The following is a 27130-nucleotide window of genomic DNA, read 5'->3' on the forward strand; positions in this document are numbered from 1 at the left end:
CTTCATAGATAATTGGCAAAGCTTCTGGGGAAAACCTAGTCTTGTTAGGAGAGACGGCATCCATCCCACTTTGGATGGAGCAGCTCTCATTTCTAGAAATCTGGCCAATTTTCTTAAATCTTCCAAACCATGACTATCCAGGGTTGGGACCAGGAAGCAGAGTTGTAGTCTTACACACCTCTCTGCAGCTTCTCTCCCCCTGCCATCCCCTCGTTACCCCATCCCCGTAGAGACGGTGTCTGCTCCCAGACTACCAATAACCAGCAAAATACTCAACAAAAATATAAACGCAACACTTTTGGTTTTGCTCCCATTTTGTATGAGATGAACTCAAAGATCTAGAACTTTTTCCACATACACAATATCACCATTTCCCTCAAATATTGTTCACAAACCAGTCGAAATCTGTGATAGTGAGCACTTCTCCTTTGCTGAGATAATCCATCCCACCTCACAGGTGTGCCATACCAAGATGCTGATTAGACACCATGATTAGTGCACAGGTGTGCCTTAGACTGCCCACAATAAAAGGCCACTCTGAAAGGTGCAGTTTTGTTTTATTGGGGGGGGATACCAGTCAGTATCTGGTGTGACCACCATTTGCCTCATGCAGTGCAACACATCTCCTTCGCATCATCCGTGAAGAGAACACCTCTCCAATGTGCCAAACGCCAGCGAATGTGAGCATTTGCCCACTCAAGTTGGTTACGACGACGAACTGGAGTCAGGGCGAGACCCCGATGAGGACGACGAGCATGCAGATGAGCTTCCCTGAGACGGTTTCTGACAGTTTGTGCAGAAATTCTTTGGTTATGCAAACTGATTGTTCCAGCAGCTGTCCAAGTGTCTGGTCTCAGACGATCTTGGAGGTGAACATGCTGGATGTGGAGGTCCTGGGCTGGTGTGGTTACACGTGGTCTGCGGTTGTGAGGTTGGTTGGATGTACTGCCAAATTCTCTGAAACAACTTTGGAGACGGCTTATGGTAGAGACATGAACATTCAATACACAAGCAACAGCTCTGGTTGACATTCCTGCTGTCAGCATGCCAATTGCACGCTCCCTCAAATCTTGCGACATCTGTGGCATTGTGCTGTGTGATAAAACTGCACCTTTCAGAATGGCCTTTTATTGTGGGCAGTCTAAGGCACACCTGTGCACTAATCATGGTGTCTAATCAGCATCTTGATATGGCACACCTGTGAGGTGGGATGGATTATCTCAGCAAAGGAGAAGTGCTCACTATCACAGATTTAGACTGGTTTGTGAACAATATTTGAGAGAAATGGTGATATTGTGTATGTGGAAAAAGTTTTAGATCTTTGAGTTCATCTCATACAAAATGGGAGCAAAACCAAAAGTGTTGCGTTTATATTTTTGTTGAGTATAAAAATTCAAAAAGAAAAAATAATATAGCACCTTCAACTGCACCACAGACTAAAACAGTTAAATGTGGTCTATTAAACATTAGGTCTCTCTCTTCTAAGTCCCTGTTGGTAAATGATATAATAATTGATCAACATATTGATTTATTCTGCCTTACAGAAACCTGGTTACAGCAGGATGAATATGTTAGTTTAAATGAGTCAACACCCCCGAGTCACACTAACCGTCAGAATGCTCGTAGCACGGGCCGGGGGGGAGGATTAGCAGCAATCTTCCATTCCAGCTTATTAATTAATCAAAAACCCAGACAGAGCTTTAATTCATTTGAAAGCTTGACTCTTAGTCTTGTCCATCCAAATTGGAAGTCCCAAAAACCAGTTTTATTTGTTATTATCTATCGTCCACCTGGTCGTTACTGTGAGTTTCTCTGTGAATTTTCAGACCTTTTGTCTGACTTAGTGCTTAGCTCAGATAAGATAATTATAGTGGGCGATTTTAACATCCACACAGATGCTGAGAATGACAGCCTCAACACTGCATTTAATCTATTATTAGACTCTATTGGCTTTGCTCAAAAAGTAAATGAGTCCACCCACCACTTTAATCATATCTTAGATCTTGTTCTGACTTATGGTATGGAAATAGAAGACTTAACAGTATTCCCTGAAAACTCCCTTCTGTCTGATCATTTCTTAATAACATTTACATTTACTCTGATGGACTACCCTGCAGTGGGGAATAAGTTTCATTACACTAGAAGTCTTTCAGACAGCGCTGTAACTAGGTTTAAGGATATGATTCCTTCTTTATGTTCTCTAATGCCATATACCAACACAGTGCAGAGTAGCTACCTAAACTCTGTAAGTGAGATAGAGTATCTCGTCAATAGTTTTACATCCTCATTGAAGACAACTTTGGATGCTGTAGCTCCTCTGAAAAAGAGAGCTTTAAATCAGAATTGCCTGACTCCGTGGTATAACTCACAAACTCGTAGCTTAAAGCAGATAACCCGTACCGTAAGTTGGAGAGGAAATGGCGTCTCACTAATTTAGAAGATCTTCACTTAGCCTGGAAAAAGAGTCTGTTGCTCTATAAAAAAGCCCTCCGTAAAGCTAGGACATCTTTCTACTCATCACTAATTGAAGAAATAAGAACAACCCCAGGTTTCTTTTCAGCACTGTAGCCAGGCTGACAAAGAGTCAGAGCTCTATTGAGCTGAGTATTCCATTAACTTTAACTAGTAATGACTTCATGACTTTCTTTGCTAACAAAATTTTAACTATTAGAGAAAAAAATTACTCATAACCATCCCAAAGACGTATCGTTATCTTTGGCTGCTTTCAGTGATGCCGGTATTTGGTTAGACTCTTTCTCTCCGATTGTTCTGTCTGAGTTATTTTCATTAGTTACTTCATCCAAACCATCAACATGTTTATTAGACCCCATTCCTACCAGGCTGCTCAAGGAAGCCCTACCATTATTTAATGCTTTGATCTTAAATATGATCAATCTATCTTTGTTAGTTGGCTATGTACCACAGGCTTTTAAGGTGGCAGTAATTAAACCATTACTTAAAAAGCCATCACTTGACCCAGCTATCTTAGCTAATTATAGGCCAATCTCCAACCTTCCTTTTCTCTCAAAAATTCTTGAAAGGGTAGTTGTAAAACAGCTAACTGATCATCTGCAGAGGAATGGTCTATTTGAAGAGTTTCAGTCAGGTTTTAGAATTCATCATAGTACAGAAACAGCATTAGTGAAGGTTACAATGATCTTCTTATGGCCTCGGACAGTGGACTCATCTCTGTGCTTGTTCTGTTAGACCTCAGTGCTGCTTTTGATACTGTTGACCATAAAATTTTATTACAGAGATTAGAGCATGCCATAGGTATTAAAGGCACTGCGCTGCGGTGGTTTGAATCATATTTCAATCAATCAATCAATCAATTTTTTTATATAGCGCCAAATCACAACAAACACTTGCCCCAAGGCGCTTTATATTGCAAGGCAAGGCCATACAATAATTATGTAAAACCCCAACGGTCAAAACAACCCCCTGTGAGCAAGCACTTGGCTACAGTGGGAAGGAAAAACTCCCTTTTAACAGGAAGAAACCTCCAGCAGAACCAGGCTCAGGGAGGGGCAGTCTTCTGCTGGGACTGGTTGGGGCTGAGGGAGAGAACCAGGAAAAAGACATGCTGTGGGGGGGAGCAGAGATCGATCACTAATGATTAAATGCAGAGTGGTGCATACAGAGCAAAAAGAGAAAGAAACAATGCATCATGGGAACCCCCCAGCAGTCTACGTCTATAGCAGCATAACTAAGGGATGGTTCAGGGTCACCTGATCCAGCCCTAACTATGAGCTTTAGCAAAAAGGAACGTTTTAAGCCTAATCTTAAAAGTAGAGAGGGTGTCTGTCTCCCTGATCTGAATTGGGAGCTGGTTCCACAGGAGAGGAGCCTGAAAGCTGAAGGCTCTGCCTCCAATTCTACTCTTACAAACCCTAGGAATTACAAGTAAGCCTGCAGTCTGAGAGCGAAGCGCTCTATTGGGGTGATATGGTACTACGAGGTCCCTAAGATAAGATGGGACCTGATTATTCAAAACCTTATAAGTAAGAAGAAGAATTTTAAATTCTATTCTAGAATTGACAGGAAGCCAATGAAGAGAGGCCAATATGGGTGAGATATGCTCTCTCCTTCTAGTCCCCGTCAGTACTCTAGCTGCAGCATTTTGAATTAACTGAAGGCTTTTTAGGGAACTTTTAGGACAATCTGATAATAATGAATTACAATAGTCCAGCCTAGAGGAAATAAATGCATGAATTAGTTTTTCAGCATCACTCTGAGACAAGACCTTTCTGATTTTAGAGATATTGCATAAATGCAAAAAAGCAGTCCTACATATTTGTTTAATATGCGCTTTGAATGACATATCCTGATCAAAAATGACTCCAAGATTTCTCACAGTATTACTAGAGGTCAGGGTAATGCCATCCAGAGTAAGGATCTGGTTAGACACCATGTTTCTAAGATTTGTGGGGCCAAGTACAATAACTTCAGTTTTATCTGAGTTTAAAAGCAGGAAATTAGAGGTCATCCATGTCTTTATGTATGTAAGACAATCCTGCAGTTTAGCTAATTGGTGTGTGTCCTCTGGCTTCATGGATAGATAAAGCTGGGTATCATCTGCGTAACAATGAAAATTTAAGCAATACCATCTAATAATACTGCCTAAGGGAAGCATGTATAAAGTGAATAAAATTGGTCCTAGCACAGAACCTTGTGGAACTCCATAATTAACTTTAGTCTGTGAAGAAGATTCCCCATTTACATGAACTTCCTCCTCACAGTCACCCAGTCGGCCTGCTTTCCCGGCTGCTCGGGATCTGCCAGGGGGTAACTAACGGCGGCTAAGCTACCTTGGTCCGCACCGACTACAGGGGCCTGGCTAGCTGTAGAATTTTCCACGGTGCGGAGCCAAGTCTCCAATTCACCCAGCCTGGCCTCCAAAGCTACGAATAAGCTACACTTATTACAAGTACCGTTACTGCTAAAGGAGGCTGAGGAATAACTAAACATTTCACACCCAGAGCAGAAAAGTGCGGGAGAGACAGGAGAAGCCGCCATGCTAAATCGGCTAAGAGCTAGTAGCTACGTTAAGCTAGCGGATTCCTAAAAACACGCAAAGTTAATAATGTGTAAATAATTTAGAGGTGTCTAATAATATTTGTCTAATAGATTACAATTTGTTCATGTAAATGGGGAATCTTCTTACACGATCTCTGCTCCCCTCCACAGCATGTCTTTTTCCTGGTTCTCTCCCTCAGCTCCAACCAGTCCCAGCAGAAGACTGCCCCTCCCTGAGCTTGGTTCTGCTGGAGGTTTCTTCTTGTTAAAAGGGAGTTTTTCCTTCCTACTGTAGCCAAGTGCTTGCTCACAGGGGGTCGTTTTGACCGTTGGGGTTTTACATAATTATTGTATGGCCTTGCCTTACAATATAAAGCGCCTTGGGGCAACTGTTTGTTGTGATTTGGCGCTATATAAAAAAATTGATTGATTGATTGATTGATTTTAATTTTCATTTTGAACATTCTCTGGATTAATTCCCCCAACAACATGACTTTTGAGGACTATGTTAAAAAACCTACTTAAACGTACGATGAGAAATAGTCTCACAACACTTTGTAGATAATTGCAAGCCGACATCTTAGTATTATGGAAATGTCAAATTATAGTAGTAGCAGTAGTAGTAACTTCAAATACTGTGTGCCTATAATAATAGTTCTGCAATATATATAATATATTATTATTATTATTATAATATATATAAAATATATAATTTGTTGAAGGACAAGTTTAAATTGTTGTATTGCTTCAGTAATGTTTGTTCTTGTTTGATGTCTTATTCAAATGTGTTTTTCACAACCCAGTCTCACAGCAAGTCATGATTCAGCAGCATGAAATATACAGTAATCTATTGGTTCGTGATATTGTGACAAAAAGCCCCTCGTTTTCATGACGGCAGCAATAATTCATTCTCATTCATTCCGTGATGGCTGCACGAAATTAAAAGTGAAGTGGGGGGGTCGGGGTGGTTATGGTTAGTGTGGGGGGAAGGAGTAGGATTAGGTTATGGTTAAGGTTAGGGTTGGGGGTAGGAGTAGGGTTAGTAATAGTGAGTTAAAAAAAAAATACCCGTCACGAAAATTTGACTCATTTCGTCACGGGAGCACGAAAAACAACAACAACAAAAAACAACGTGAGACTGGGCTGGTTTTTCACATTGCACCGCCGGTGCACAACATACCTAATACAAGAAATCTTTGGGATACTGTGATGTTTCCTCCATCTACCAGCAAATCAGCCAACAAAATGTCCAGTTCTATAGGCAGTGGGAAAGAATGCTCAGCTGCATTTTCGTCTGTATGATACGGTGTGGCTACAGGCCTGCCCCTTACGTCCAAGCAGTGCCAAATGTCACAAACAGCTCCCCTTACACAGTGGTAAATAGTGCTACACAGGCACAGCGGCTGCTCCACTGATGCTGCCGTATCACATCACAAAATACAGCGAACCACACATTTAATACCACACCTTCACATTTTTGTGTAGTGGTCTCACACCCATATTTCCTGAGGACGACTGTCAAGGTTATACTCAGGAGGGAACACGTTACAAAACGCACAATCAAAGATAAAAGAAACCACACTGCATTGAATGAATAAATTAATGAATTTATGAATGAATGAATTAATTCAGCACACACATACTTAACAACAACAACAACAAAAACAACTCGTAAAACAAAAATTTCAGTTTTTTGAGGCTGAAAGGGTGTAGGCAGAAGCAACAGCTTATAAACACCCACCCCGTATATATATATATATATATATATATATATATATATATATATATATATATATATATATATATATATATATATATATATATATATATTGTCAGGAAAGATGACTTTAAGCTTGCTTTCAGCTTGTTTTCATCTTGGAATATAGTACGTGCCATTGGATTAATATACATGCTGTTGGATTAAACTGGACAGTGTTTGGTACTTTCCCGGAGTAAGTGAGGTCATACCAGACTTTTCCATTACAAATGGGGAGGCCCACGGAATGAACTCAGTGGTGAAGACGATGGAATATGTCTAAGAATGATTCTACCATGACAAGTATGACCAAATGAAGTATTAATGTGTTAAAAGTAATATCTAAGAATGATTCCAACATAACAAGTATGATTAAATGAACTATTAATGTAATAAAAGTAAGAGTTGATTAGAAAAAGTATGTTACAAATAAGTGAAATGAATGATTATATGAGTTGTTTTTCATAAAAAGTGCAGTCAGAAGAGGAAGTGAAGAAGTTGGTTTGATAAAGAGTGCAGTTAGAAAGAAAGAGGAAGTGAGGAAGTGATGTCGCAAGCAGAGCAAGAGAAGCTGATGATAAACAACTGATCAAATGATTAAGAGGTGGTAAAATATGAAAATGAATAATAAGGAATGAAAATGTTTGTATATGGTCATGTGAATTGTTTTTATGTGAAAGAGAGTTGTAATGAAATTATTGAATATGACTGATGTGATTCTAAAGACATGATTTAAAAAGAATGAATTCTCAGAAAAGCTGAAGTGTTAACAAAAAAAGAGGAACTTGAGAAATAAGTTACTGGCAAAGGGCTGCAGATGGCTTCCAGTAAGGGAAGGAGAAGGGAGAGGTTTTGAGTCACCAGCGTCCCCATGGTAACCAAGATCATCTGAAGAAGAGTCAAGCTCATATATAAACTGTAAAACACCAGGAAACGGGGTTATTCATCCAGGGAGAGGTGCTGTTGTCACTTCTCCCCTGCTACGAGGAGATCACAAGACTTGACCATCTTGTGAGCAGCAATTGGAATCGTGGAGTGAGAGGATTGGAGCCATAAGAAATCATTTGAGAGAGTTTTCAACTCCCACTCAGGCCGTCCAGTCATGGAGTAGCAGAGCACTGGAGAATAATCACTGGCCTTAAGTCTGAGTGGGGAAGTTTCAACGTTTTCTCTCTCAAGGAACATCACAGCATACCAGAATGGATTAGATCAACTTTTGGTTGATTGAAGAAGGAATAAACTCTTATGTGGATTAATTTCCTGAAGGATTACAACATCACACAAGGATCATGGTCAGCTAACAACTAATAGCTGATGAAGAGGAAATCAAGTTCTGGGGATTTTAACATCAAAAACCTCCTTCCCTCACTCCTAGAAAAATTGTTATGAAGGTTAATCCAGTCCAGTCAGAGTGAGATCAGACAGCATTATTGAATCAAAAACAAAAATCTCTGCCAATCATTATTCTGATTATATTTGAATTTCTGTTGTGAAATTATCATCATATAACCTATTTTGATTATGTTGTCGGCACTTGCAAAACCTGCAATAAATTTCCAAGCATGCAGTTAAAGTGTTAAGGCTCGGACATTGGATTTATTGATTCTTCTTAAGGTGTAAAAGTTAAAGTTTATTGGGTGTATAACATCAAAAAGTGCTCTAAAAGGTTAGTCTGGTTTTTAATGAAATTAACGCATCCTGGGGACTCGCTGTACGAGTCACTAAATTCAAAATCTAGCAACATTCCAAGAGCCCTGATCCATAAGAGGAGAGCTGCCGTTAACGGGCGTGGCCAGCTCGTATCCTGGTTCCAGAGAAGGCTATTCGACCGGGGTGCGAGATCAGCGTCAGCGGGGTGGACGTCCGGATGGAGGCAGTGAGCGGCTAGACGAATCTCCTCGCCACCAGCTTGAACAGCCTTTGTGCAGCCCTGCCGGGTAATACCCGTGGAGACACGAAGGTCGGACCCCAGAGACGGAGAGCTGGTTTTAGTACACAAACACACTCATCGTAGGGTGAGCGTGTGCCGCGTGTATCTAAAAAAATAATAACAGGATCTGACAATATATATATATATATATATATATATATATATCAACACAAAACACCCCTTGGTGTTCATTGGTATACCTGAATAATTTTAGAATTTTGCTATCTACAGTTGCAGAAGTTGCTATCCACAGTTTTTTTTTTTTCTCTCTTTTGCAGATTCTTCTTCTTCAAATTTGTAAAATTATTCAGGTAACATTTGATATTATAAATATTTGAGACCAAGGAGTGTCTTTGTGTTCACCCTGTGTGTATATATATATATATATATATAAAACAACATTAAAAAAACACAGACAATATAGATAAATCAGTGAAGTAAAATCTCTTGACACAACAGAACAAACAATAGTGCATAACGCACAATCCCCCCCCCCCAAAAAAAAACAATAACAAAATCAGTTAATCTAATTCTTCATACTATAACAAGTAATTATATTGTTTTATAAAGTCTTTTAAAACCAACTAAGGTACCAGATAATTGAATTCTATCAGAAAAGTTATTCCAAATATACACTTTTTATGGAAACAAATGGAAAACTCGAACTACTGTAAAAAGAGTAGTTCGAGTTTTCAATTATCAAATAATAATGTTCCTCTCAAATTATAGCTGGACTCCCTCATTGTAAACAGATCCTGGACATGTTGAGGTGAAAGTTTATTTTTAATTTTATACATGATTTCATTATACATTATACATGATGGCCTTTCTGTGTGGAGTTTGCGTGTTCTCCCCGTGTTTGCGTGGGTTCCCTCCGGAGCTCTGGCTTCCTCCCATATCACACATGCAGGTTAGGTGAATAGGAAACTTTAAATTGTTCGTAGGTGTGCCTGCAGGTGTGAATGTGTTGGTTTGTCTACAGTATATGTGGCCCTGCAACAGACTGGCGTCCTGTCCAGGGTGTACATGTCTCACGCCCTATGACTGCTGGGACAGGCTCCAGCCCCCGTGACCGGTTAATTGGAGTAAGCGGTTGAAGATGAGTGAGTCAGTGAGTTATGATGGAATACAGCATGCACATCCCAAACCATTAATTGTGTTAATTATATTAGGATTTACATTAGATTAAATAAAATCTAAATAGTTTACCCTCAACTGTATTCCTGCTCAAACCTTCCACGACAACAGACTGCAGCTTTCCATTTAAACTGTAGCATGTAGTGCTTTCAGAAGAAGTCCATGTTTAAAGATCAAGATGTGCTGTGGGATCAGTGGTGTCAAAAGTACCACACATTTGTTACTTAAGTAGAAGTATAGATACTGCAGTTTAAAAACACTCTGGTAAAAGTTGAAGTATCAACTTGACCTCTTTACTCGAGTAAAAGTGAAAAAGTATGTACTCCAAAACCTACTTAAAGTATAAAAGTATAAAGTAACCTTTAAAAAAAAAAGAAAAAAAAAAAGGTAGATGCCACTATATGAATTGAAAGCTTAATTTAAAACTGATTTGTTCTACATGTGGCCCAAGACCCAAAACCCAAAATTACCTCCAACACCACCTGCCACGAAAATGTTTCAATTCTAGGAGCTCTGAAATGCAATCTGGGACTATTCCAGAGAATAAACTGCAGTGAGTGCAGCATCCATTTAGTGAAGGGAAAAAAACAACAACTTTCCATATCAGATTCATTCCAGTAGTATTCTGCTCTTACAAGGATGCAGTAGGTTTCTAGTTTGGCAGATAGTTCTGGAGGAAATCACTGAAGAAATTAACACATTGAACATATGGTTTGACCGAAACAAATTGTCATTAAATAAGACAGGGATGAAGTGGAGGTGTAAGAGTCACTAGGTGTTCACAGGAAACATTTATTTATGTATGTAGTTATTTATGTATGTTCATTGTTAGTTGCTTTTATATTTTCTGTTGTGTTTCTATTCAGGTTCTTTTTGCCTCTTTCTCTAAAATTGTATATAATAATCATTATCTTATTAATATATAAACAAAAATAAATTTAAGAAATATTACATTTTCAAAACAAATGCACCCGAACGTGATGAGAGCTGCTTAATGCTAACTTTTAACATTGAAAATGCCATAGACATGCTAACGCGTTAGTGTCGCTCCCGTTTTTAAGTTATAAAATACATCTATCAACTGTTTCAGAAGACCATAACAGGTCGGTTTAACATAGAAAGGTAAATAATACTCACGAAGTATGCTCTTTAGGGTTTTAGCGGGGAAAATTAAGCGAAAGAAAGAAAGAATAAACGAAGCAATAGGTCGAAGCATTGCTTCAATCTGCGAACCACTGCTTGGATTGGTTCACAGCAAAGCCGTGCTGCAGAAAAGTTGTATTACAGGCGCACATGACGTGAAATATATATATAAACATTAAACTGAAGCCAAGAGTAACGAGGCTGTTTGTTTTAAAAATGTAAGGAATAGAAAGTACAGATACTTGTGTGAAAATGTAATGAGTAGAAGTCAGAAGTAGGCAGAAAAATAAGTAAAGGAGTAAAGTATAGATACCTAAAAAGTGTACTTAAGTACAGTAACGAAGTATTTGTACTTCGTTACTTGACACCTCTGTGTGGGATAAATGGGGTTGAAGTGCTACATGACTCGAGTTTTAAATGTTTAAACTGTATTATATTTTAAAAATTTGTGTTTGAGAATGCCTGATCTCTCCTCCTATGCTAACCCTTTTATTTCAAAACTATATATACAGGGTCAGTGCTGAAATTTGTGCAAGGAGAAGCACAAGGCTAAGAGGAAGAACCAGATGATGAACAGCCAACCACCAGCAGTTCATTCATCAACAGCCCCAGCCACCCATCAACAGCACAACCAACCTATCATGACCCCAGCCAACACATCAACAGACCCAACCAACCTATCACAAGCCCCAGCCAACACATCAACAGACCCAACCAACCCAACAAACAGCCCAACCAGCCTATCATAAACCCCAGCCAACCCATCAACAGCCCCAACCAACCTATCACGAACCCCAGTCAGCACATCAACAGACCCAACCAACCCAACAACAGCCCCAACCAACCTATCATGAACCCCAGCTAGCCAGCAGGTCTGTAGACTCCAGCTCTGATCAACCATCACACAGCAATTCAGGTACACACATGCAACCACCAACTCTGTAACCACAGCAGTAAGTCCCATCACTGAGAGTCGAACAGCAGATGATGATGTAGAAACTAGTGTGACCTCTGCAACCGTTCCTGCTCTTTGGCCATCATACATTTCACACTCTGAATGTGTAGAGATTGAGCGTAGAGGACCATTCAAAATTGCATTTGACTTTACTTCCTCATGTGCCCCGATGGGAGGCTATATCATAGAAAATACTATCAAATGGAGAGAAAATCCCATATATATATATATATATATATATTATATATATATATATATATATATATACGAGGTCTGTGATAAAAAAAAGCGGTCCTTTTTATTTTTTTCAAAAAATAAATGGATTTGATTCATATGTTTTTACGTCAGACAAGCTTGAACCCTCGTGCGCATGCATGACTTTTGTCATGCCTGTCGGTGACGTCATTCGCCTGTGGGCATGCTTTGAGTGAGGTGTGGACTCCCTCTCCCGTTGGAATCTCTTGTCTGAGACGCTGCAGGGAGACGGTGCGCGTTGCTTTATCAAATTTTTTCAGGACCTGTGAGAGATATCCGAGTGGACACTATTTGAGAAATTCAGCTGGTTTTCGGTGTGTAAAGTTTAACGGCTGATGTAGAGATTGTGGAGTTTCTTCGCTTTAAGCACAGCCCACAAAGCGGATCGTCACGGCGCGGTCGGAGGTGGCGTCCGTCTGGCTGTTTCGAGCTGAAAACATCCTAATTTAAAGCTCTGTTCACCCAGGATGTCGTCAGAGAACAGAGAAGTTTCAGAAGAAGCCGGCATCAGGAGTTTACCTGGACATTCCACTGTTAAAGGAGATTTTGTAATGAAAGAACTGCGGACCGAAATTTGCCGAGTCAGATCCGGGACGACGTGGCAAATCCGTCTGCGCCGCGACATGAAAAACAGGCGAATGACGTAACTGACAGGCGTGAAAAAAACTCTCGCATGCCCACAAGGGTTCAATCATGTCTGATGTAATCACACGTGATTCAAATCCATATGGTTTTTGAAAAAATAATAAGGTCTGTTACTTTTCTCACAGACCTCATATATATATATATATATAGATATAGATAGATAGATAGATATGGAGAGAGAGATCTCACATCAGCTTGTTGTAAGCTCAACCATCACATGAAAAAAACAAAGTGTACTCGGAAAGCACATGCTTCTGCTGGTGTAATAATGGCCTCTGCCAATTGACTGATCTTTGTGACATCATAAGGTGAGAAAGCTACAAAATGCCATACAATGTTGAAAAAGATTAAAGAAGAGACAGAAGGAAAATTTCTGAGGAAGGCTTAGATCTGCACCAAAATTTTTAATCAACTGTTTCCTCATACAATAAGAACACCTCAGATTCCTCAAATCTAAGATTTCAACATAATTCAAATACCACTTTTTGAGTTATACAGTGCACCCTGAAAGTCTTCACAGCACTTCACTTTTTCCACACTTTATGTTACAGCCTTATTCCAGTATGGATGAAATAAAATAAATAATTTTTTCTGCAAAATTCTACACACAATAACCTATAATGGCAATGTGACCTCTGAAACAAAAGGTCACATGTCTGTAGACCTCCGAGACAGGATTGTAAGATCCATCAGTATTCTTCCTATAGCTGGCTGCCTGTCTAAACTGAGTGAACAGGGGAGAAGAGCCTCAGTCAGGGAGGTGACCAAGAACCCGGTGGTCACTCTGTCAGAGCTCCAGCATTCCTCTGTCCAGAAAGGAGAACAACCATCTCTCCAGCAATCCACCAATCAGGCCTGTATGGTAGAGCGGCCAGACAGAAGACGCTCCTTAGTAAAAGGCACATGGCAGCCCACCTGGGGTTTGGCAGAAGGCATCTCATGGACCCTCAGACCTGGTCTGATGAGACAAGATTGAACACTTTGGCATGAATGCCAAGTGTCTTGTTTGGAGGACACCAGGCACCATCCCTACAGTGAAGCATGGTGGTGGCAGCATCATGCTGTGGGGATGTTTTTCAGTGGCAGGAACTGGGAGACTAGGCAGGATTGAGGAAAAGATGAATGCAGCAATGTACAGAGACATCCTGGATGAAAACCTGCTCCAGAGCGTTCCTCAACTCAGACTGGGTGATGGTTCATCATTCAGCCAGACAATGAACAGCCAAGATATCAAGGAGTGACTTCAAGACATCTCTGTGAATGTCCACAGACTTGAATCTGATTGAACATCTTTGGAGAGATCTGAAAATGGCTGTGCACTGATGCCCCCATCCAACCTGATGGCACTTGAGAGGTGCTGCAAAGAGAAATGAGCAAAACAGCCCAAAGATAGGTGCGCCAAGGTTGTGGCATCATATTCAAGAAGACTTGAGGCTGTAATTGCTGCCTAAGGTGCATCAACAAATTACTGAACAAATGGTGTGAATACTTATGTATACGTGATTCCTAAATGTGCAATAATAATATAATATAATAAAATATTTTTCATGTTGTCATTATGGGGTTGTGATAAAATTGTGGCTCCTTGTGACATTATTTCCAAAAAATATGGTTTGTAGCAAGTGCACGTCATTTGTTTTTAACATCCTGATTAATTCAAACATAAAAATCTGCTACCTAACCTCAGTGATTACAAAGATATGTGCCTTCGTTGAGACAAAGAAGGTCAAAACAAGATTTTGTGGTCATTTTTTAGAAATGTTTTATTTGGTGCAAAGAGAAACTTTGTGTCACTAAGATTTAAGCCCAAGCTCTGATCTGGAGCCTGAGCAGTTGGTGAATTTTGTTGGTTTTGGCCATTACCACGGTGACACTTCAGTTACTGACACAGTGTTCCATTTGACCCTACACAGATCTGTATTAGAAATAATTTGACACCAAAATGAATTCCTGAGATATGATATAATTCATATGGAAGTATGCAGTGAATTATAGTGAACAAAGTGCATATTTTTTGTTTTTATTGATACTTAAGTTGTGCAATGTGCAACCCAAGACAGAATTATTACATGGGCTGTATTTAGTAATAAACATTAGGAGCATAAACTTTTTGCTTGCTCACCACATCCAGAACTCATCCGCCACTTTGAGACCTCAATGTAAAACCTATCCTTCATTGCCTGAAATACACATCTCTCTTCACTTATTTCAGTGTTGCTCAGCTGCAAAGGCGCAATAAAGACATACCTAGTGGCACCTACAGTGACAGGAAGAGAGAAGATGCAGGTAAGGTGAAGGAAATCGAGATGCCAGTGATGGAGTGACAGATCAGTACGCTCAGCCTTTCTGCATGTTGCTACCTCAATGCATTTAGCACCTGCAGGTAATCTCTTCCTATCTATGACCTTCAGCACTTACCTTACTAACTTGCATGAGAGAGGCAGAAAGGGAGAGAGAGACAGAGTGGATGAGTGGGCACATTGCTGATCAAAGCACATCTCAAGGGAAAGTCCCCCCCCCCCCCCCTCAGGGTGTTTATGTTGCCAAAAACATTATCAGCCTTTATTTCTGTCCAACACAGCATGCAATCAAGCAAGGAAGCAAGTGCTGGCATTGTTTGATGAGTGGGTGCTGCTTTTCGTTCCACCACCTCCATTAACACACTGTGTTGTTCTTCTCTACCTCTTCTCACTATGCACTGAGTATTGTCTTTACTCCCATTTTTCCCTCTGCTTTGGTCATTTCTCACTCATGGTCATCATGGGAGTATTGGGTTCTGTTTCTTTGATATTAGTAGAACTTAATACTGTTATTGATTCAGCCATATAATAACACTGTCATAAAGAAAAAATATTTCATGGAAAGGCTGAAACGCTGGGGGCGGGGTAAATTCAAATGAAGAAGAAGAAGTAAGGCCTATATAGGCCCTGAGGCTTGATGGCAGAGGGTTTTCTTCGGACCCCGTAGCATCAAGCAATGAGAAACTATGACTTGGACAAGATGCCAGTCCCTTAACCAGCCGAGGCCAGGACCCATTTACAGCTAGGTGGACTGAGACAATGTAGATTAATTGTCTTATCCAAGTACACAGACAAGGTAGCATGAACAGGATTCGAACTCAGATCTACATATTGGAAGGCCAGCACCTTATCCACTCAGATCACTGCTCTATGTACATATAGTAGCACTGTCATAAAGAAAATGATTGCATAGAAAGGCTGCAACTCCAAGAAGGGGAAACGTGGATCTAAAAATGGTAAAGTGAGGGAAAACATGCAAATATTGTAATGGAATAATACAGAATAGAACAGAAATCAATGTGAGTGCTTATGAAATTAAAGTGCAAATGCTCGTAATGCTTCATTGAAGCCTGTGTGGATTGTCTCAAAGCATTTGACCTGGTTGACCAGGCTGCTCTCTGGGACATCCTGAGAATTTGCAGGATCTCCAAGAAGTCACTGTACATCACAGCCAGTCTATGGATGGGTGCTGTGAGTGCTGTGTGGAATGGAGACAGAGTCTATAAATCCTTCCCAGTGGATACTGGTGTTCTTCAGGGGGATGTGCTCTGGCCCTGCAGTGGCCAATGCTTCACCAGCCTGGGTGTTGGAGAACTGGGGCTTTGGTGCCTTTGTTGGTGAGTAAAGGTTTACTGACCTTGACATCACAATTGAAATCAATGGATGGCCTGATTGCAACATCTGAGAAGTTGAGCAAGGAATCAGCATGTCTGGGTTTGCTATTTTCCTCGATCAAGACTGAAGTCCATGTTTTCAATGGCTTCCTGGACTCCACCGTCAGAAGTGTATCTGTCTGTGGCGAAATGGCTGAACTTGCTGAATGATTTACTTGTCTCAGCAGGGATGTAATATCGCTGGGTCTTTAGCTGGACTATTGGAGACATTCACCATACTTTGGAGGGTTAAGGTACTAATTTCCTGATATTATGTTGTCACTGATCTTCATTTTGTGGCATGCTATCTTAAGTCGGTGATTTTAATGTTGTCTCCTTTCTCAGAGTTAACCTTCATTGCAGAAACATCAATCAATCAATCAATCAAATTTTATTTGTTAAGTGCCTTACAACAACCTAAGTTGACCAAAGCGCTGTACATATAAAAATCGCATTTAAAATATAGTTAAAAAGAGGAACACAGATTCATTTATTCCCAAGTCTAAAAAGACTAAGTATCAAAAGCACATCTAAACAAATACGTTTTGAGTTTTGTTTTAAAAAGGGACAGATCCGATGGCACGCAAGTCAAGGGACAGCGAGTTCCAAAGTTTAGGACCTGCTACTGCGAAAGCACGATCACCCCACTGTTTGCTTCGAGACCTGGGCTGCTCCAACATAGAGCTGTGCAGATCGTAGAAATCTGCTGGGCTGGTGAAGAGTCAGAATCTCACATAGATACGCAGGTGCGAAGCTGTGGATGGAGCAGAAACAAACAGGAGAAGTTTGTATTGGATCCTGTATTGCACTGGCAGCCAGTGGAGAGAGCGCAGAACAGGTGTGATATGGTGATGCTTACGAGAATTTGTGAGGAGCCAGGCAGCAGCATTCTGTACCAGTTGTAATCTGTGTAAAGATGTTTGACTGAGTCCAATGTACAAAGCATTGCAGTAGTCCAAGCGTGAGCTGATGAATGCGTGGATTGCTTTCTCCAGGTCACAACAACTGAGGAAGGGTTTCACTCTTGTGAGAATGCGGAGCTGAAAGAAGCTTGTCTTAACAACAGAGTCAATTTGTTTATGGAGATTTAGACCAGTGTCCAAGTGAACTCCCAAGTTTCTGATTACGGTTATGGTGAGGAAGTGAGTGACCGTTTGAGACAGCGGCAAGTGGGCTTGTGGTGCCAAAGACAGAACATGTCTGAATGTTGATTCTTGTGACTTACTTTTTCTTCTATACTAAACTTTTGTCCATTTCTTCACTTGGGGGTTTAGTGGCATTTGGTATTTCTAGCTGATCCACTGATTACTTGAGATGCTTTTCTTAAATCTGCACCAGAGGCAACATGAGGCACAGTGCAGGCTTCCAGAGCTGGTATAATGTGAAGTCCAAGATATGTTCAATGACTTGGACATGTCAATGCATCCATCCTTTCACTTATCTAAAGAAAACTTGGAAAAGTGAACATTTATATTAAAAATAAGCCTTATATTAGACAGAACTTTACTGATCCCTTGGAAAGACTCCCTCAGGGAAATTTAGGTTCCAGCAACATTGTATAAAAGCATACAGAGCATCATAAGTGAAAATAAAAAAGAAAAACAGTTTGCAAATATAAATACTGGTTTACTGGCTGCTACTGTTCCTCTCATTCCCGACCTCTGTCTTCCTGTTACTCCTCCTCCCCTTTGAATTTTGTTTTTCCAATTACTTCTGAGCTGTGAAAATGACAGCATTATCTATGAAATGGCTTTAACTCCTAAAGCTTTAATGTTACATTTTTGATAAACCCACTGAATGAGAGCTAAAAGTCTAGACTAAACACACATCTTGAATGTTTAATTTCAACTCCAGTTGTGGTGGTGTACAGAAGCAAAAAAAAAAAAAAAATTGTGCCACCACCCAAATACTTATGAACTTGGCAATCACAGAAATGGCAAATAAATATGATACATATTATTAGAAAATTAAACAAGTGAACTCGAATGGTCTATATCTTGACGAATGCCTTAAACTATTGAACAGTTATCAAAATCACTGCTAACTATTTTTCTGTCAGTTGACTACTCAGTTAATTGACTCTGTATTTCAGCTCCACACAGATCTGCCTGTCTGTTTTTCTGCTTCAGAAAAACCAGGTTGGCTTCCTCTCTTTTGGACAGATCCGCAACAAGGCACACTCATCAAGCATTTTGCAGTGCGAATCCTGTGCTTGGTAAGCTCTGGCTTTGAAATGTTGATGAATGACTTGTTTCAGTGTGCCTGATGACTCAGATTACCGCTGGCAAGCTGAATGAACTTTGTCAAGTGTACAGCGGTGAGAGAAAAACTCCTTCACCTCCAAAAGTGTTGAGGCGAATTTGATGCGACCAAGAGAAGCGATGCCCATAAAAGTGCTTGCATCAGTGAGCAAACACTATTTTCCTTTTAGCAACTTCAAAGGGCGTGACGTTGAGGATGACCAACCGTCTAGGAGAGTCTTCAGTGGTCAACATCTTTCTACCTGCAGCCATGCATGTTTATACTAACTATGCAAAAGCTCATTTTTAAGGTGTGCTATGTATATATATTATATATATATATATATATATATATATATATATATATATATATATATATATATATATGTGTGTGTGTGTTGATTTACTGGCTTTTTTTTTTTAGATTCTGTCTCTCACAGTTGAAGTGTACCTACGATAAAAATTACAGACCTCTCCATTCTTTGTAGGTGGGAAAAGCTGCAAAACTGACAGGGGGTCAAATACTTATTTTTCCCACTGTATGCTTTTGCTTCTGGCTACACCCTTTCAGCCACATGTACTACTGTACGGAGTTTTGTGTGCCAAATAAATCATTCATTCATTTATATTTTATTTTACACATTTTCAATTTTCTTTGATTACCCTGTCCCAAACTGACTACACAACCTTGAGCAGGTCCTCCAGATAAAATATGCACATTAGGGAAGCAAATCTGTTAACGAAGGCACTAACGAAGGACACCGAAGCCCAAACAAAACAAGAAATCTGGACTTACTTTGACTTTCGGGGACAGCGTTTAACCGTCGTCCAGCTTCGTTCCTGTAGCTGGCGTTTCAACAGATTTTTAAAACTGTTGAAAAATGTGAACGAATCCCGACGACAACCTCAATTCGTCCGTATTCTGTTTTGCTTTCTGTCTTGACGGTTCCTCATCGTTTGCGTAGTTCTCGTACCGTCAGCGTTCCGTTTAACTGTCGTCCAACTTTGTCCAACCTCCCAAGTCCGATGTTTTGCACAGAGATTGCCGATATCTGAACAGATGAATAACTAAAGATCTGACGAGCTGAGCGTGACTCGTCCATGTGTGGAACGAAAAGCAGCGTTTTTCATACAGAAAGAACATTTTATCAACTACTTTAATTATTGACCAGTCCAGTCTATTGTCAACGTGGACTCTGAGGTACTTGTACGTGACCACCTCGATGCCCACATTGTCTATATTGACTGGCAGGTGTTGTGCATTCCTCCTGCCAAAGTCAACTATGTTGGCTGCAGACTTGATCACAGCCTGGCGCTCGGTGTGATACCCGCTGTCAAGTCACATCATCATGAATGTTTTGGTTTGATTTTGTACAAAAGCATCAAGGTCGCTGTTTGCTTCATTTTCTTTTGTCAGTTTCGGTTTTGTTTCGTTCTTTTATGCGCTCTGGACTCGCAGGATTTTCAGTGATGGGAGAAGTGCCAGCTCATTTGTCTACTTTTTCTCAATGATTTGTGACTTTGTGACTTGTTTTCCTTCATTCAGCAATTGCCGTGTGCCGTGTGAACGGGCCTTTACATTGTTTCATCTTAGCACTGTTTCAAGTACCATCAAATTGCATCATCAAGTTATTTCGTGCTAATGCGGCACACAGTAAATAACCCTAATGTAAACTTAATGCTATCACAAGACATGTTGTAAGTCACTGGTTCTCAAGTTAGGGTCGTGCCTCTATAGTGAGCTGTCAAGCTACAACAGATGGGAATGAAATCTCTTTAAAAATACATTTTAAAGTTAGTCTTTGATTTTCTATTTTGTAATGAAGTTAAAATTAACTAAAATATTTGATTGTTTAAAATGTAATCAAGCAAAGCCATAAGATTTAAATTATGTGTGATTCTTCTTTATCTGAGCTAGTTTAATATTGTATAATACAGAAATACTTTACCTTAGCCTCATGTGTCAATCAAAATTGTGATCAAAGCTTTGGGTGGGCCCCAAAAGATGCTCAAAGCGGGTCTCAGCATTCTTAAGTTTGGGAATGGCTGATCATATAATGCAACAACACCTTAACAATTACACCATGCAGTTTTATAGCCTTGAAAAACACTATTTTCAGTTAACTTAGAGCTCTACTGTAATGCTCTACTGGTACTTGTATTTTATGTTAAGTAATGTTTGGAAGTTTGGATTTTTTCTCGTGCAACATAATTGTGAAAGGCAATGACAACACTCAGATGCTCAACTTAACTTTTTTTTCTTCAAATGAGTAATGTTAAAAACAAAACAAGACAAAAAAATCCTGTATTATAAATATTATAAACCTCTGTATTCTTGAGTTTTACTTTTAATTATTAGTTGGTCACAGGGATAGTTTTTGTATATCGTTTGGTAGGTATGTGTAGTGTTTGGGAGTGGGTGTTGGTTCACTGTTATAATATTTCTACCACCATTGAATTCTGTCTTTAGTTTTAGTGCCACCTTTGTTTTTGTTGTTCGCACAGTGTTCTGGTTTCTTTCTTTGTGTCTGAAGCAGTATTCTGGTTTGGTTTTTCCTTGTATGTCACAACTGTCTTCATATGTTGGTTGGCATGTACTCTCTCATGTTTGGATAATCAACCACCTGTGTGTCATTTGACAATCCCACACCTGACTGTTATTAGCTTATAAAATTTTTCATGAACGCCTGCCTATCTGGCTGACCTTGTAAGGCCCTATGTACCAGCTCGGGCTCTGCGTTCCCTGGGTGCAGGACTTTTATGTGTTCCCAGGGTGAATAAAAAGTCTGCCAATCACAGAGTTTTCTCCTACCGTGCCCCAGCTCTGTGGAACGATCTCCTGGCACACATACGACAGTCGGATACTGTGGAGGCTTTTAAATCACGTTTAAAGACTCATTTGTTTTCCTTGTTTTATCATTAGTTTTACTGTGTTGTGATGTGTTTTTATTCTGTGTTCTTTTATGGTTTTGTCTTTTTATTGTGTTTTTAAATATTTAATTCAGTTTTCTCTGTTTATTATGCTGTGTGAAGTGCCTTGAGGCGATCTCATCACGAATTGGTGCTATATAAATTAATAAATTTGAATTTGAATTCTGTCTCTCTTTTAGCATCATTTGTACCAATATGAGTTTCTGGTTTTCAGACATGGTTTGTCAGTTTGACTCCACGTCGGCAGAAAGGGTGGGGAGAAAAATTGATATGATATGTGAAATTTATTATTATTATTATACAGTTTTTACAAGTGTATTATTTAACATTTCTTAGTGGTCTTTTCTTACAAAGAGCAAATAATTCGCAATATAATATAATTTCAAACTGCAATACTTGCAGAATTTCATTTCTTAAGTATCATGATGCGTATTGTATCTGGACCCATGTATCGTGATACGTACTGGGAGTCAAGTGTATCATCCCATACCTCGTCGCCAGACTTCGCTCATCATACTTCACTGTATGACTTCTTTTTGCTTTCAGATCATCAGTTGGTTATTCCGTAGCTGTTTCTCTCCTGTATTCTCGGCTCTACTCTCCATGGATTCATTTGTATGGTAATAAATAAATAAACCTTGTTTTTCCACATGGCCTTCTGTCTGGGTCTCCTTTTGGGTTCAGTATTTATTTGATTGTGGAAGCAACTGACAACAAGCTCATTTCAAGCAACGTGGAACTTCAACCACACCTGCTCCAACTTTTCATCATGCTTGTGGTGATAAGTTTTCCCTACAGCAGCACGGACATGTCCAGGAGGTGGCAGACAGGTATATGTATGGACTGTGAACACTTTTCCAGGATCTACCAGCATATAGAGAACACAAATGCATTATTTTCAAATGCACAAAAACAGGCTGACTTACCAGAAGTTCACCAGATAAGGATGTTCAAGGTTCTGCATGATCTGCAGCTCTTTCAAGACATTCCTAACTTCATTCCGCTCCACACATTTGAGCTTGTTCATGTACTTCATGGCATACATCTTCTTGGTGTCCTTTTTCTGCACAATGCACACCTGAGAAGTATAAATAAGGATTCAGTCAATCACTGCATAATGCCCCTGTATATACTGTATATATACAAATGAATGTGCACTTCCCAACAATAAAAATTCTTGTCATTATTTGTGCATTTCTGCATTCAGTGGTGTCAACAATGACTCATACATTGCTGAGTGTGAGCTCGTAACACTCAAAAATCTGTCACAGATGATATATCATCGGGCAGCCCTGACGTGTTACTTCACTGCCAACACGTTGAGGATATCACTCAGCCTGTCAACAGGGGAAAAGTCCTTTTTTAAAAATTTTCCCTCATTGTTGCAAGAATCAATGGAGTTCTTATGATGCCCGGGTCAAACCAAAGCACATTTAGGGGGAAAAAAAATTTAAGGTGGCACTGAGTCAAGTTGATATTTTTGCAAGAGATGTGTTTTTCTTATTATTATTTCTTATTATTTTTTATTATTGTTCATGTTTTTGTTGTTGTTTTTTTTTTTTTGGTTTTTTTTTTTATGAAAACTAAAGACATGGTGATGAAAAGTGAACTGTCTAAACCAAGGCCATGAAGAAAGCTGTCAGAGATGAGCTTTTTTTTTTTTTAGGAATGATTGCCTAAATAATTTGTGAGATAATGGGGGGAAAAAAAAAGCTAAAGGCCTTTTCACACTGAACGTGTTCAGGGCGTGAAACGCATTGCACCTCTCTCTAAAACCCATTATTATTAATTAGAAGTGTTCCATTTTGACTGGCTTGAGCAGGGGGACCTTGCTGCCCTGCAGGATTTTAACCTATGACAGCGTAGTGTGTTACTCATGTAATCTTTGTGACTGTGGTCCCAGCTCTCTTCAGGTCACTGACCAGGTTCTCACATGTAGTTGTGAGCTTTCTCAGAATCATCCTTACACCACGACGCGAGATCTTGCATGGAGCCTCAGACCGAAGATTGACAGTCATCTTGTGATTCTTCCATTTTCTAATAATTACACGAACAGTTGTTGTCTTCTACCAAGCTGCTTGCCTGTTGTCCTGTAGTCCATCCCAGCCTTGTGCAGGTCTACAATTTTGTCCCTGGTGTCCTTGGACAGCTCTTTGGTCTTGGCCATGGTGGATAGTGTGATTGATTGAGTGTGTGAACAGGTGTTTTTATACAAGTAAGTTCAAACAGGTGCAATTAATACAGGTAAAGAGTGCAGAATAAGAGGGCTTCTCAAAGAAAAATTAACAGGTCTGTGTGAGCCAGAATTCTTGCTGGTTGGTAGGTGATCATATACTTATTTCATGCTAAATGCTACAATGTGAATTTCTGATTTATTTTATTTTTTTATTATTTATTTATTTTAGATTCTGTCTCTCACAATTGAAGTATACCTATGAAAAAATTACAGACTTCTCCATTCTTTGCAGGTGGGAAAACCTGCAAAATCAAGCTGAAAACCTCCACATTTCAGGCTCTATTGATCCAGGATGTTGTGAGAGAACAGAGAAGTTTCAGAAGAAGTCGGTTTCAGCATTTTATCCAGATATTCCACTGTTAAAGGAGATTTTTTTGATGAAAGACGTGCGGACGGGTCCGCGCGTCGGGACGCAGCCGGCGCGGTGCGGCGGCACAGGAAAAACACCTCAGTGTTGATAACCATTTGTAAAATCCAGGCGGCTTTTGATGGCTTTCAGTGGAGTGAGTATATGAGAAATTGTTTAACAGCTGGACATGTTCCAACTTGTCCTTAAGGCTTCCAACAGAGGTGTTTTTCCTGTGGCGGAGTGTCGCGGCAGCTGCGAGCCGACGCTGCAATCCGTCCGCACGTCTTTCATTAAAAAAATCTCCTTTAACAGTGGAATATCTGGATAAAATGCTGAAACCGACTTCTTCTGAAACTTCTCTGTTCTCTCACGACGTCCTGGATCAATAGAGCCTGAAATGTGGAGGTTTTCAGCTTGAAACAGGTTGACAACGGCGCCTGAGAGCGCTGCGCGACGTCCCACTCCGTGGGAAGTCCTTAAAGCGACAGAATCACCTCAAAATCTCTCATCAGCCGTTAAAATTTTCACCGAAAACCAGCTTAATTTTTCAAACCGTGTCCACTTCGATGTGCCTCACAGGTTTAGAAAAAATTTTGATCAAACAAATCGCCAGTCTCTCAGCAACTTCTCAGACAAAGGAATTCCGACGAGGGGCTGGACGACTCCTCCCACAAGGAGTGCTCACAGGCGAATGACGTCACCGACAGGCGTGGAAAAACTCACGCATGCGCACGAGGGTTCAAGCATGTCTGACGTAAAAACATATGAATGAAATCCATATAGTTTTTGAAAAAGGCCACTCTGAAAGGTGCAGTTGTGTTTATTGGGGGGGGGATACCAGTCAGTATCTGGTGTGACCACCATTTGCCTCATGCAGTGCAAACATCTCCTTCGCATCATCCGTGAAGAGAACACCTCTCCAATGTGCCAAACGCCAGCGAATGTGAGCATTTGCCCACTCAAGTTGGTTACGACGACGAACTGGAGTCAGGGCGAGACCCCGATGAGGACGACGAGCATGCAGATGAGCTTCCCTGAGACGGTTTCTGACAGTTTGTGCAGAAATTCTTTGGTTATGCAAACTGATTGTTCCAGCAGCTGTCCAAGTGTCTGGTCTCAGACGATCTTGGAGGTGAACATGCTGGATGTGGAGGTCCTGGGCTGGTGTGGTTACACGTGGTCTGCGGTTGTGAGGTTGGTTGGATGTACTGCCAAATTCTCTGAAACAACTTTGGAGACGGCTTATGGTAGAGACATGAACATTCAATACACAAGCAACAGCTCTGGTTGACATTCCTGCTGTCAGCATGCCAATTGCACGCTCCCTCAAATCTTGCGACATCTGTGGCATTGTGCTGTGTGATAAAACTGCACCTTTCAGAATGGCCTTTTATTGTGGGCAGTCTAAGGCACCCTGTGCACTAATCATGGTGTCTAATCAGCATCTTGATATGGCACACCTGTGAGGTGGGATGGATTATCTCAGCAAAGGAGAAGTGCTCACTATCACAGATTTAGACTGGTTTTGTGAACAATATTTGAGAGAAATGGTGATATTGTGTATGTGGAAAAAGTTTTAGATCTTTGAGTTCATCTCATACAAAATGGGAGCAAAACCAAAAGTGTTGCGTTTATATTTTTGTTGAGTATAAAAATTCAAAAAGAAAAAATAATATAGCACCTTCAACTGCACACAGACTAAAACAGTTAAATGTGGTCTATTAAACATTAGGTCTCTCTCTTCTAAGTCCCTGTTGGTAAATGATATAATAATTGATCAACATATTGATTTATTCTGCCTTACAGAAACCTGGTTACAGCAGGATGAATATGTTAGTTTAAATGAGTCAACACCCCCGAGTCACACTAACCGTCAGAATGCTCGTAGCAGGGCCGGGGGGAGGATTAGCAGCAATCTTCCATTCCAGCTTATTAATTAATCAAAAACCCAGACAGAGCTTTAATTCATTTGAAAGCTTGACTCTTAGTCTTGTCCATCCAAATTGGAAGTCCCAAAAACCAGTTTTATTTGTTATTATCTATCGTCCACCTGGTCGTTACTGTGAGTTTCTCTGTGAATTTTCAGACCTTTTGTCTGACTTAGTGCTTAGCTCAGATAAGATAATTATAGTGGGCGATTTTAACATCCACACAGATGCTGAGAATGACAGCCTCAACACTGCATTTAATCTATTATTAGACTCTATTGGCTTTGCTCAAAAAGTAAATGAGTCCACCCACCACTTTAATCATATCTTAGATCTTGTTCTGACTTATGGTATGGAAATAGAAGACTTAACAGTATTCCCTGAAAACTCCCTTCTGTCTGATCATTTCTAATAACATTACATTTACTCTGATGGACTACCCTGCAGTGGGGAATAAGTTCCTGACACTAGAAGTCTTTCAGACAGCGCTGTAACTAGTTTAAGGATAGATTCCTTCTTTATGTTCTCTAATGCCATATACCAACACAGTGCAGAGTAGCTACCTAAACTCTGTAAGTGAGATAGAGTATCTCGTCAATAGTTTTACATCCTCATTGAAGACAACTTTGGATGCTGTAGCTCCTCTGAAAAAGAGAGCTTTAAATCAGAATTGCCTGACTCCGTGGTATAACTCACAAACTCGTAGCTTAAAGCAGATAACCCGTACCGTAAGTTGGAGAGGAAATGGCGTCTCACTAATTTAGAAGATCTTCACTTAGCCTGGAAAAAGAGTCTGTTGCTCTATAAAAAAGCCCTCCGTAAAGCTAGGACATCTTTCTACTCATCACTAATTGAAGAAAATAAGAACAACCCCAGGTTTCTTTTCAGCACTGTAGCCAGGCTGACAAAGAGTCAGAGCTCTATTGAGCTGAGTAT

General features: G+C 40.1%; 1 protein-coding gene and 1 long non-coding RNA gene across 2 annotated transcripts in view; both read right to left on the reverse strand.

The window, feature by feature from the left end:
- Positions 1 to 22753, reverse strand: part of LOC117517089 (serine/threonine-protein kinase 32A-like) — a 197127-nt gene extending 174374 nt beyond the window's left edge. Inside the window, exon 1 of the mRNA XM_034178002.1 lies at positions 22608 to 22753. Coding sequence (XP_034033893.1) covers positions 22608 to 22726 — 119 coding nt within the window. The 5' untranslated portion in view covers positions 22727 to 22753. The remainder of the gene's footprint in view (positions 1 to 22607) is intronic.
- On the reverse strand, positions 15854 to 22438 carry LOC117517093. Its single transcript, XR_004562648.1, has 3 exons — positions 22428 to 22438; positions 17174 to 17178; positions 15854 to 15991 (listed from the first exon to the last, which is right to left on the reverse strand). It is a non-coding gene; the product is annotated as an uncharacterized LOC117517093 (long non-coding RNA).
- Positions 22754 to 27130: the final 4377 nt, after the last annotated feature.

Source organism: Thalassophryne amazonica, chromosome 9, assembly GCF_902500255.1.
Source record: "Thalassophryne amazonica chromosome 9, fThaAma1.1, whole genome shotgun sequence".
NCBI lineage: Eukaryota > Metazoa > Chordata > Actinopteri > Batrachoidiformes > Batrachoididae > Thalassophryne > Thalassophryne amazonica.